The sequence below is a fragment of the Pagrus major genome, chromosome 13 (genome assembly GCF_040436345.1).
Source record: "Pagrus major chromosome 13, Pma_NU_1.0".
Taxonomy (NCBI): domain Eukaryota; kingdom Metazoa; phylum Chordata; class Actinopteri; order Spariformes; family Sparidae; genus Pagrus; species Pagrus major.
Genome location: NC_133227.1, coordinates 31,420,951 through 31,433,300, shown reverse-complemented (window position 1 = coordinate 31,433,300; position 12,350 = coordinate 31,420,951). Strand labels below are relative to the sequence as shown.

The 12,350-nt window shown below is 46.1% G+C and overlaps 1 protein-coding gene across 1 annotated transcript in view; it reads right to left on the bottom strand.

The window, feature by feature from the left end:
- rad51d (RAD51 paralog D) overlaps nucleotides 1-12,350 on the bottom strand; it is a 38,225-nt gene that overhangs the window by 6,357 nt on the left and 19,518 nt on the right. The window contains exons 4-9 of the mRNA XM_073479203.1: nucleotides 11,434-11,515; nucleotides 11,173-11,307; nucleotides 11,004-11,099; nucleotides 10,799-10,892; nucleotides 1,920-1,990; nucleotides 1,290-1,457 (exon numbers count right to left, since the gene is read on the bottom strand). Coding sequence (XP_073335304.1) covers nucleotides 1,290-1,457; nucleotides 1,920-1,990; nucleotides 10,799-10,892; nucleotides 11,004-11,099; nucleotides 11,173-11,307; nucleotides 11,434-11,515 — 646 coding nt within the window. The remainder of the gene's footprint in view (nucleotides 1-1,289; nucleotides 1,458-1,919; nucleotides 1,991-10,798; nucleotides 10,893-11,003; nucleotides 11,100-11,172; nucleotides 11,308-11,433; nucleotides 11,516-12,350) is intronic.

Sequence of the window (12,350 nt, the reverse complement as noted above, 5' to 3'; positions counted from 1 at the left end):
CGTACAAATGGTTAAAAAATTGTTTCCAACAGAAGACAGTTTGTTTGTGTTAATAAAAAAATCTAACTATCATTTTCAGTGGTAAAAAATCATATTCTAAGGATTTATCTAAAATTACAATTGAGTCTGTTGAGATGATTCAAGTGTCATCTACAAGATTCCTGGGAATTATTTATGAAGGTTTGAGCTGGAGAGAACAAACTGACTGGGTTAGCAGAAAAATAAATAAATCTATTGGTATGATAGGGAGGGTCAGTCATCTTGTCACCACAAACTGTCTCCTTACTCTTTATTACAGTTTAATTTATCCCTATCTTTCATATTGTAATATAGTTTGGGCGAGTACTTTTCCTACTACTCCACAAAATCTTAGTCCTCCAGAAACGTTTTGTTAGAATTGCAACTCGATCAGAGTCACACATCTCATCTGCTCCTCTATTTCAAAGACTACAAATTCCTACTATTTACGATATCAATATTTCTCAAATATGTGTTTTTATTTATAAGATACATTCAATTCCTGAGCATTTCAAGACTTACTTTAAAGCAAATTCACAGGTCCATTCCCACTCAACTCGTCAATCTTCAGATCTTCATCCTCCTAAATTTCTTACTTGCAGAGGTCAATTTTCAATAAGATTTAGGGGTACCAAATTATGGAATGGCTTTTCCCATCTGGCAAAAAACTGCTCCTCTATAAAATGCTACAAAAGAAACTTAAAAGATCATTTAACTGTTGTTTTGTAATTGCTTTTTTTCATGTATTGTTGCCCATGTCTCCATGTTTTATTTTGATTCACACATGCTCAAGGAATTAATAAATTAGGCGTATAAACCAACATTCCCCTCACGGACGGACGGACGGACGGACACACACACACACCCACACACACACACACACACACACCCACACACACACACACACACTCACACACACACACTCATACACATTCTCTGCTTTTATATTGATGTTATTATTATGTTGTTATTATATATAATTTGTTACTATTAGTTTGTTATCACTTTTATGTAGTCATATGATTTTTTGTATGTTAATTTTGTGTTTCCTTATAACATTGTGAAATTGTAACATTATTTAGGTGGAGGCTTCAAATAAGCCCATCGGTTTTCTGCCTCTTCCTGCACTGTATGTTATTTGTATTCTTTGTCATTCTTTGTGTATTTTTTTTTTAAATTGTGCAAAATAAATAAAACAAAAAAAACCAAAAAAACCCAAACAGCTGAACAGATCCATACTGAGCTCCATGACGTGCAGGTGAGTGTGTTACCTGTCTGGAGGACTTGATGAGTGTTGCAGAGCGCAGACTGGAGCAGCTGACGACCGACGTCCTGTCCAGTTTCTCCATCAGGATCCTGGTTCTGGGGATGTGACTCCAGGACACTCCGAGGCCCGGCTGCACCCCCCCGCCGTCGCTCCTCGTCACGTGGTTTGTGACCTGCAGAGTCGACACCATCGTGTTCAGTTAGGTGAAATCTTCAGAAGAGAAAAAATCTAAGTGGGACATCCAGATTGTTCCACTTTTAATCAACGGGACCATCAGACAGCCATCACATTACCTTTATCTCACTTCAAGTAAGTGGATGACTGGAGGTGAAGGCACATTATCTCTGCTGCACGCTTCTTAATACGATTAGTTCACATCTGACATAATTATAACCTGCAGTCAAACACCTGAACCAACAAATGGATTCTTGTTTTACACCTTCAGTCGTCACAAATTGAAAATCTTTTGTTTTCATCTTGATTTTATTTTTCTTATCCAAGCGAAGGAGAACTAAATGTTTAGTTTTGCTTTCAGGTCTCGCAGCGATAACAAGAGGAAGAGGAGACTTTAAACTGACACTGGAAAGTGATCTGCATTCAGAGCTGCAGACGTCAAGGACTGTGTCATCCTCACCAAAGCAGCCACGTTGAAGTCCTTCGCCATCGTCTTCAGAACTCCTGCCACTTGGATCATCAAGGACATGCCTGCAGGCACAGGAAGTGGTACAGAGGTCCGTCCGTGAGCAGAATACTCTCAACATCTTTTCAAGAGGAGAACTTCAGATATTATTCTGTGATATTTACAGTCTTTAACATTCGAGAGACACTGGCTGCACAGCTCAGAGGAAGTTGGTCAGTCTTCAGACATTCATGGAGCGACTGTTGATTTTAGTTTTTTTTCTCTGAAGCATGATAGCATGCTGCTAACTTCACCTGTAACCTCAGCACGACTCAGCCACAAGGTGTTTCCTACACAGGATGCAGGTTCAGGTGTTCTGTGATCCCAGCTGTCTGTCTCATCATGATGATACATATTTGACTCAGACCAACATTTACATCCAGTGTTTTCACAGACGGTCACTGAGCCGGCTAAACAGCAGCAGCAGAGTCTGTGGATGTCGGTTTCAGCTCGAGTGCAGACAAACAGAGACATCAGTGAGATCACAGAAGATCCAACTGGAGTTCAGACGACTGATGTTTGTGTAACAAGCATTTTGTGACTGAATCACAGTTCTGAGGCCAAAAATGATATAAACAAAAAATGATTCAGATTTCTGACATTAGTAAGATGAGATTCTTTGCAGCAAACATTTTAGGTTTGACTTTTACAAAACATGGTTGTTGTTGTTTCGTGTCATTTATTAATTTATTTTTTGCATTATTATTATTATAATAGGATTGTTAATTATCACATGAAGGTATTATTTCATTCATGTGATAATTAACATTGTTCATTCATTTCACTGTCCGTCTTTAAATGGTCAGTTTGTTTTAATGTTAACTCTCAGTGGACTCACCCGATTAAATAAAGGCTGGAGATGGTAAGAATATAATAATATATACTACATTTTACTAAATAATTTGAAATGAAACTTTGACCTTTACTGAAGCTTATTTTATTTCTTAAGAGTTTTACTCTTTGCATTTTAACAGAGAACCATGTTACAGTGAATTTAAGATTATTTAATGGAAGAAAACAGTCAGAAATGAGACTTTGTGTTGTATTTGTTCAACTGTTTGAGCTGCCCCAGTCCAGCCCCGTCTGTGCTTTAGTTACAGTATTAAATCCACTATATTGATGTTGTAGGAGCCAAATTCATCTTTACAGAAGTCAGTGAAAAGACAAAGTAAAAATTTTATTGCCGGTTAGATTTTCAGTTCTTGTTATGGCTTTTCTAGTCGTGCCTCGGTCTTTGTTTTTCTCACGTTGCCTCACTCTTCTGTCAGTTTAATAGCTCGTTTTCGAGCTGCCTCCTTTGTTTTCTAGTGTTGTGACCTTCTGAGTCGGGTCGTAACCAAAATCCTTCGGGGCGAACGTACGGAGCCTCATTTGCTTTAAGTAAATATTTTTGTGAAGAATGGACTTTGCAGCCCACGTCCACACAGGATGGTGGCGACAAGACACACTGAGGTGTGGTGGTGATGAGGTGAAAAACACAGCAACGGCAAACGTGGATGAGGGTGAAAAGTGCAGATTTATTTACAGTGCAAAACAAAAAAAATAGGTGTTCCAGTCCAATGGCAACAAAAGAAAACTTCAAAAACAAAACAAACAAACAAACAAAAAAACATGAACCCACCGGTTCCTCAACGTTAAAGGCACTGACTCAATTCTCTCTCTCTCAATACAACCTCTCGGCAAGTTGCTCTCTCCAGACTCCCACACCCTGAGGCAGAAAACCCTGGCTTTAAATAGCCCTTCAGTTCCTCTAATTGGAAGAAACCAACGTGACAGGGTATTTTGTAGGTACAGACATTCAACGGATATTTTACCCATCACCCACAGCTGTTCCAATACTAATAATAATAATATTAATATATTAATTATTATTATTATTATTATTAATGAATATGATTAAATAATATTTACATCTCTTTATAGTTAAACATTTTGTAATGTACCCATAGCTTCCCCCACTCAAATCAACCCTTTCCCCTGTCCCAAACCGGGAATAAATTCGTCATCGTCGGGGGACTCGTGTTCCTTGGGGAAGCAAAGTGATGCGGGACCAGGAAGTGAAAGTGAAAGTTATCAATGTACTGTTGGTGTTTGCGTGCATGATGTATGGACAAACGGAATGAAATGAGTTATGGAGCCGAATCGACGGGTACCGCGTCGTCCGCTATGATGTTGGCAGAAGTTTGGTGAGTAACTGAAAGATGTGTAAAATAGTGATTGCGCATGAATGAATTACGCCGCGGTTGCCGGCGCCGCGTGTAATTACAAACGCTCGAAGCTCCGTGTGTGTATGCGTGTAAGTGTGTGTGTGCGTGCGTGCGTGTAATAAACAGTAGTCCATTTAAATGGTGCAGAAAATGTCAGGCGAGTTGGGGGAAAAGAGGGCTAACTTTTCACACTTCCCTCCTCCTCTGGAGGCTCGCCACTGGGGTGGCGAGACAGAAAATCCGCCACCATGTTCTGCTTTCCCGCTCTATACTGCACCTCAAATCTGAAGGGCTGCAGAGCCAAAAACCAACGGGTAATGCGAGCATTAGTGTCCTTCATTTTGCCCAGCCATTTCAAGGCTCGGTGGTCCGTCTCCAGAACAAAGTCTCTACCTAAAAGGTAGTACCTGAAAGTGTCCAGTGCCCACTTTACGGCCAGGCACTCCAGCTCGACGGCGGAATACCGTGTCTCCCGGGGAAACAGCTTGCGGCTCATGTAAGCCACCGGTCGTTGCTGCTCTCCCTCACCCTGGAGTAGTACTGCTCCCAGACCAACTCCAGAAGCATCAGTCTGTACAGTCCAGGGCTGGGTAAAGTCCGGGCTCTGCAGCACAGGGCCGTTGCACAGAGCCTCCTTTAAATCCATGAAAGCTTTCTCATGCTGCTCCTCCCACCTGACCTTCACCGGACCAGACTTTCTGGTCAGGTCAGTGAGGGGTGCTGCTCTGCTCGCAAAGTTTGGCACAAACCGCCTGTACCACCCCGCAAGCCCCAAGAAGGACCGAATATCCTTCTTGGTCTGGGGCTGCAGGCAGTCCCGGATAGCCTCAATTTTGTCTTTCTGGGGTCTGATTACCCCACGTCCTAGGATATGTCCCAGGTACCGCACTTCCTGTTGGGCCAAAGCGCATTTCTTGGGCTGGGCAGTCAGTCCTGCCTGATGTATGCGCCGTAGCACCTCAGCAAGATGCCCAAGGTGCTCGTCCCAGGTGGCACTGAAGATTACTATGTCGTCCAGGTATGCGCCTGCGAAAGCACCAGTCCCATCCAGCACACGATCCATCAACCGCTGGAAGGTGGCTGGCGCTCCCTGCAGGCCAAACGGCATAACTTTAAACTGGAACAGTCCCTGGGGCGTCCTGAAGGCTGTGTAGGGCCTGGCCTCCTTAGCCATTGGCACCTGCCAGTAGCCCTTACACAGGTCCAAAGTGGAAATGAAGTGCGTCTTTCCAAGGCGCTCGATTAGATCTTCCAGCCTAGGCATGGGATATGCATCAAAGTGTGATTGAGCATTTACCTGGCGGAAGTCAATGCAGAAACGCATGCCGCCATCCTTCTTTGGAACAAGGACCACCGGGCTGCTCCAGGCGCTCTCTGACCTCTCAATCACGCCAAGTCTTTGCATCACCTGCAGCTCCTCCTGGAGGGCAGGCAACATTCGCTCCGGAACTCTGTACATCCGCTGCCGGAGTGGTGTGGTGTCTTTCAGCAGGACGTTGTGCTCGGCCATGGAGGTGGCTCCGGGCTGGTCACTGAACAGGCCGTCAGGGATGACAGCTCGCAACTCCTGCTGCTGTTGTGGGGTGAGATGTGTGATGTCGATCTCTCCTGCTGGATGGTCGGTAGGGAAGAACTGCTCCGGAGTGTCTTCCTCCTCCTTCACTGCTTGTACCAGCAGCTGTTGACTCAGTGGCACCTCTCTCTCGTGCCACTCTTTCAGCAGGTTAATGTGAAATACCTGCCGCTGCTTTCTCCTCTCTGGCATTTCCAGCTCGTAGGTGGTGGGCCCCAGCTTCCTGCTGATGCTGTAAGGTCCCTGCCACTTGGCCAACAGCTTGTTCTCCTCCGTAGGCAGGAGTAGAAGAACTTTCTGGCCTGGCTGGAAGGTACGCTGCCTTGCTCTCTGGTCATACCAGCTGGTCTGGGTCTTTTGTGCCTGCTGAAGGTTGTCCTTTACCAGGTTGGTCATCTCTTCCATCTTCTCCCTCATGGTGATGACATAGGTGAGGATGTTGGTGGTGGTGGGCTTTGGTGACTCCCAGGCATCTCTGAGGAGATCCAGAGGGCCTCTCACCTGTCTGCCAAACAGGAGTTCGAATGGTGAGAACCCTGTTGAGGCTTGGGGAACCTCCCGGTAGGCGAACATGAGGTAGGGGAGCCAGCGGTCCCAGTCTTTGCCGTTGGCAGCCACAAACCTCCTCAGCATGCCCTTCAGTGTCTGGTTATATCTTTCTACCAGTCCGTCAGTCTGGGGGTGGTAAGGAGTGGTCCTAATACCCTTAATCCCCAACAACCCATACACCTGCTTCATGGTGTTTGACAGAAACGCTGTTCCCTGATCAGTTAGAATCTCCTGGGGAATCCCTACCCTGGAGAATAACTGCAAAAGTACGGGGGCAATGGTTCTAGCCGTGACCTTTCGGAGGGGAAAAGCTTCAGGGTAGCGGGTGGCGTAATCACAAATTACCAGTATATATTTGTAGCCTGCCTGTGTGCGCTCTAGGGGGCCAACAATGTCCATCCCTATCCTAGTGAATGGCACATCAATAACTGGGAGAGGCTGTAGTGGAAAAGGCTTGACTTTGTGTTTGCTTGTGAGTTGACATGTGGGGCAGGTTTTGCAGTGTCGGTGTACATCAGTATACATGCTCGGCCAGAAGAATTTGCCAGCTATTCTCTGGAGTGTTTTTACACTACCCAAATGCCCTGCCCAGGGAATGTCATGACCTAAGCTCAGGATCTTTGGTCTTAGGCTACAGGGAACTACTAGCTGCTCAGTGCTGCTCCCTTCAGGCTGGTGATATAGCAGGCCCTGTTGCACAAAGTAGAATTCTCCTGAAAGAGCTTTTGCCTGACCTGTGCTCACCCCTTCAACCTCTGTAGCCTTACTGAAGAGTTCTTTTAGGGACTCATCTTGCCTCTGCAGCTCTTTTAAATCATGGGGAATTTCCCAGATATCTTCCCTCACAACGGGCAGAGGTTCTGGCTCTGAGTCCGCCATAACTCGAACTGTGCCCAACAGCTTTTCTCGTCTGCGCTGCTGACGGGTCTTTACAGCCTTACATTTCTCCTGAGAACTGATCTCCTCTTGGCTGTATGGCATCATCTCTAACAGCCTCTGGGTCTCTGTCTTTGTCTGAGACCTGGTAGCAACCATACTCACTGGCAGAGTAGACTGCACCAGTTCTGGCAGTATGAGCACATCCTGACCCAAGACAACTGGATGGCTCAACCCTCTGACAATGCCAGCTTTAAGCTTGTAGGTCTGCTCTTGTACCTCAAGACAAATCTCAGCTATAGGGTACTCATGCTCATCTCCGTTGACACAGCACACTCTGAGGCGTTCCCCTGTCAGCGTTTCGGGCTGATCCACCAGGTGGGGTTGCACGAGAGTCTGGGTGCTGCCAGTGTCAAGAAGAGCCCTTGCTGGCCTGCCGTTCACTGTTACCTCTATGGTCTGTACCTTGCCGACATATGAGGGTTCTTTTCTAGTCCCAGGACCTGAGCACATGTTAGCACTTCTTGCTCTCTTAACTGGGCATTCTCTGATGAGGTGTCCTGGCTTACCACAAAAGTGACATACAAAGCTGTCTTTGCTCATGGGGGTTCTGGTTATAGGTGGGCTTGTAGGTCTGGCGTGAGGGTTGTGCTGTGGTGGGTAATATCTGGTGCTTGGACCCCTGCTCTGCTCGCTATACCTAGGACCAACTCCACTCCCATACCCTGCAGACTTACCCTTAATCATCGGTCTGCTGGAGCCTTGCTGGCGGAAGTCTTTTGTTCCACGGCGAGCAGCCATGAAAGAGTCAACAAGTTCTGCGGCGTTGTGTCCAGTCTGTGGGTCATGCTCCTTGACCCACACCCTCACCTCTGGAGACAGGGAGCGCAGGAACTGCTCCAAAATGAGGAGCTCCCCAATCTCCTCAACGGTCTTTTCGGCTGGCCTAATCCACTTGTGGTATAAGTCCTTCAGCCTGGTGTAGAACTCCCTCGGCGTCTCCCCCGGTTGCAGGTTTGGTTCTCTAAACCTTTGCCGGTACACCTCTGCACTTATCTCATACTTTGCTAGTATGGCATCTTTCACCTTGCTGTACTCCACTGCGTCGTACGGATCCATGGCTACATACGCAGCCCGTGCCCTACCGGTCAGATATGGCACAAGGAAAATAGCCCAGTCAGCTTGGGGCCACCTGTAGGCTGTAGCCAGTCGCTCAAAGGTGGTCAGATACTGCTCCACATCGTCCCCTTCCTCCAGCCTTGGCACGGCTGCTCTGGTCCACGTCGCTGGAGACGCCACCACTGGTGGTGCAGCAGGCAGCTGCGGATCTGCGGGTGGAGCTGCAGGCATCCACAGGGCTGCTGGCGGCGCTGCTGGTGCTTGTAGGGCTGCTGGCGGTGCTGCTGGTGCCTGTAGGGCTGCTGGCGGCGCTGCTGGTGCCTGTAGGGCTGCTGGCGGCGCTGCTGGTGCCTGTAGGCCTGCTGGCGGCGCTGCTGGTGCCTGTAGGCCTGCTGGCGGCGCTGCTGGTGGTTGCACTCCACCTCCGACACCTCTCTGCTCCAGCTCATCTCGAAAGCTGTTGAGCTGCACTTGCACATTTCGCCACCTCTGCTCCTGCTTGAATGACTCACGTTCCTGGGTCTGCAGGGACTGCTGTATGATGTTATACAGATCTGTGAGGTCTAGTGTCCCACCAGTGTCAACCCCTGGCTCCCCTCCTCGGGCTCCTTCTTCCTCCTGCTCCTGCAGGTCCTCCTGGGCCAGCTGTCCGTACGACATCGCTTGCCGTACTTCTCCCTGTCTTCCTGGCCTCTTTCTCAGTGTCCTTGAGGGCGCCACGATCCCACTTCTGACACCAACTGTGAAGAATGGACTTTGCAGCCCACGTCCACACAGGATGGTGGCGACAAGACACACTGAGGTGTGGTGGTGATGAGGTGAAAAACACAGCAACGGCAAACGTGGATGAGGGTGAAAAGTGCAGATTTATTTACAGTGCAAAACAAAAAAAATAGGTGTTCCAGTCCAATGGCAACAAAAGAAAACTTCAAAAACAAAACAAACAAACAAACAAAAAAACATGAACCCACCGGTTCCTCAACGTTAAAGGCACTGACTCAATTCTCTCTCTCTCAATACAACCTCTCGGCAAGTTGCTCTCTCCAGACTCCCACACCCTGAGGCAGAAAACCCTGGCTTTAAATAGCCCTTCAGTTCCTCTAATTGGAAGAAACCAACGTGACAGGGTATTTTGTAGGTACAGACATTCAACGGATATTTTACCCATCACCCACAGCTGTTCCAATACTAATAATAATAATATTAATATATTAATTATTATTATTATTATTATTAATGAATATGATTAAATAATATTTACATCTCTTTATAGTTAAACATTTTGTAATGTACCCATAGCTTCCCCCACTCAAATCAACCCTTTCCCCTGTCCCAAACCGGGAATAAATTCGTCATCGTCGGGGGACTCGTGTTCCTTGGGGAAGCAAAGTGATGCGGGACCAGGAAGTGAAAGTGAAAGTTATCAATGTACTGTTGGTGTTTGCGTGCATGATGTATGGACAAACGGAATGAAATGAGTTATGGAGCCGAATCGACGGGTACCGCGTCGTCCGCTATGATGTTGGCAGAAGTTTGGTGAGTAACTGAAAGATGTGTAAAATAGTGATTGCGCATGAATGAATTACGCCGCGGTTGCCGGCGCCGCGTGTAATTACAAACGCTCGAAGCTCCGTGTGTGTATGCGTGTAAGTGTGTGTGTGCGTGCGTGCGTGTAATAAACAGTAGTCCATTTAAATGGTGCAGAAAATGTCAGGCGAGTTGGGGGAAAAGAGGGCTAACTTTTCACAATTTTTTATTTCTATAAAATACATCAGCGTTCATCTGCTTCTCTTCGTCTGGACGGCAGCGTGTCTGACTGCCTTCCTCTCACCTGGACCCTCAACAGAAGGCACGTTTGGTCCTAAACACATATTTTTCCCATTAATTTAATTTATTACTTGTAGGTTTTCTGTCGGAGGAGCTGCTCAGGTGTGCAGAAAAACAAACAGTTTGAAGGGAAATGACTTTAACAAACTTGTCAAAGATCAGGCTGCAGACGGTCAGGTGTTGATTTAGTTCGTGCACCAGCAGTGTTTGTGTTTAATTATCTACACCTTTTAATAAAATACTTTTAATGAATGATTTCTTTTTAAACACTCAATAGATTTTGTTAAAGTTTGTGACGTCTGTTCACAGGCTGGTTTATTTTAGATCTGTTATATTAAACACATTTTGAATTAATTAGATCACAGTTTGGGAACTTTCTGTTAACTGTAAGAAATAAAGTTCACTTTGATTAAGAACTTTAAATGATTGTGACTTAAGAGGTCAGACTCCAGTCGGTTAATGAGAACAGCTCTATTTATAACTGATACCAGAAATCTGAGCTGTTTGGGGTTTAACGTGACTGTTTCTCAGTTATTTTCACACTGTGTCATGATTGGAGCGAAGACGTCTTCCTTCCTGTTGAGATATTTATTTGCAGACAGACATTTGGAGTTTCATGACTCAGGTGTAAACACAGCCTCAGGTAAGACGGACGATGATGGACCAGCAGAAACAGATATCACCTTCATTGTGTTTGGCTCCCAGTAGAGGAGAAATAACAGCCGACACCGAGTCCACGATCACCGCCTTGACAGAGCCGCCACCGCCAACAGACGCCTGAAATGTGACAAAATTAGATTGTTGAAAATGTCATCTGTGTCTCTCAAAGGTTCCCCGGGTGCAGCCGGATGATCGTTGGTGTATTTTAAGCAAAAGAAACAAACAAACCTGCTGAAGTCTGCCAGCACGCAGACTGTACAGACAGTCGAGGAGAGAGAAGACGTCAAACAGACGGAAGATATGGATCCTCTGAAGAGCTTCCATCTGGAAAATTCACATTGTTTTATACTAAACAACTAAAGTAATATTTGTATATGAGTCACTTCTGTCAGCTCACCTGCTCCTCTCTGTTACTGCTCTCAGTCTGTAACATCTGAAGCAGCCGTTTGGCAGTCAGCCCTCCCGTCGTATCGATGAAGATCACACTCTGTTTCAGGTGGAAGGAAACGTGCACCGCCAGACCAAAACACACCTGAAGACGAGACGAGCGTGGAAGAGTTAATCATTTCTTGTGTGAGTCCAGCCATTATCTAAAAAGAGTGAATTTATGGGAGTAAAATTATCAGTGATGAAGTGGGAAAAAGAAGAAAATGTTCACCTGAGATTTGCCACTTCCTGGGCCTCCTGACAGCTCCGTTATCTCTCCGGTATAGAAGCCTGAATCCAGCAGTTTATCTAAGCTGCAAGAAACAAGGTGCGATTCATTACTCACAACTGCCAGCACACGTTATAAACTATTAAGTCCAGGAGAAACCGCAGAGCCAAGCTGCAGTAAACAGACTGAGCTGAACCAGGCTCGCACTGTTTTTAGGATCTTTGGCCAGTTCTTCGTATCAGTTGCTGATTCTCCAAATCCACAATTTGATTAGATTAAACATTTTACTGGCAGACTCTCACATGTGGATCAGTGAAGATCAACAGATCGTTTGTCTGATGTCCCGACAAACAACAGCTCGACTTTCTCCTGGAGGCTTTTTGACAAGTTTAAGTAATACTGACCAGAGTTCAACGACAAACCGCCTTCAGTGATTCAACATGAACAACAAAAGAGAGAAATTCAGTTTCTCAAATCTGTCCAGAGCGAACCCTCCTCACAAACAAATCAATAAAGGATCTCTGATAAAGAAAATAAATCAACATGTCCGACGCTGTCAGAGTTTCCTCTGGTACCAGTCAGCTGATCGTCTTCATCACACAGGAGAAGAGTGTGGAAGTGACGCTGCAGGCTAACGCCAAGCTAGCTGCAGGCTAACGCCAAGCTAGCTGCAGGCTAATGCCAAGCTAGCTGCAGGCTAATGCCAAGCTAGCATTCCCGTCCGTTTTTCTACGGATGCAGGTAGGCGGGTCGGAGAGAAGAAGAAAATGGGAGAAGCCAATTCTGCTTTTGATTTTTTCAGTTTTCATTTTATAATGGACACTGTGACACTGAGTATTTTACTGTCTCAGAAGCAGCACCTGAACCGCCTTGGTCCAAAAGGGTTGATAGTTCTTTGGGACACGTGTAAATGATGTCAG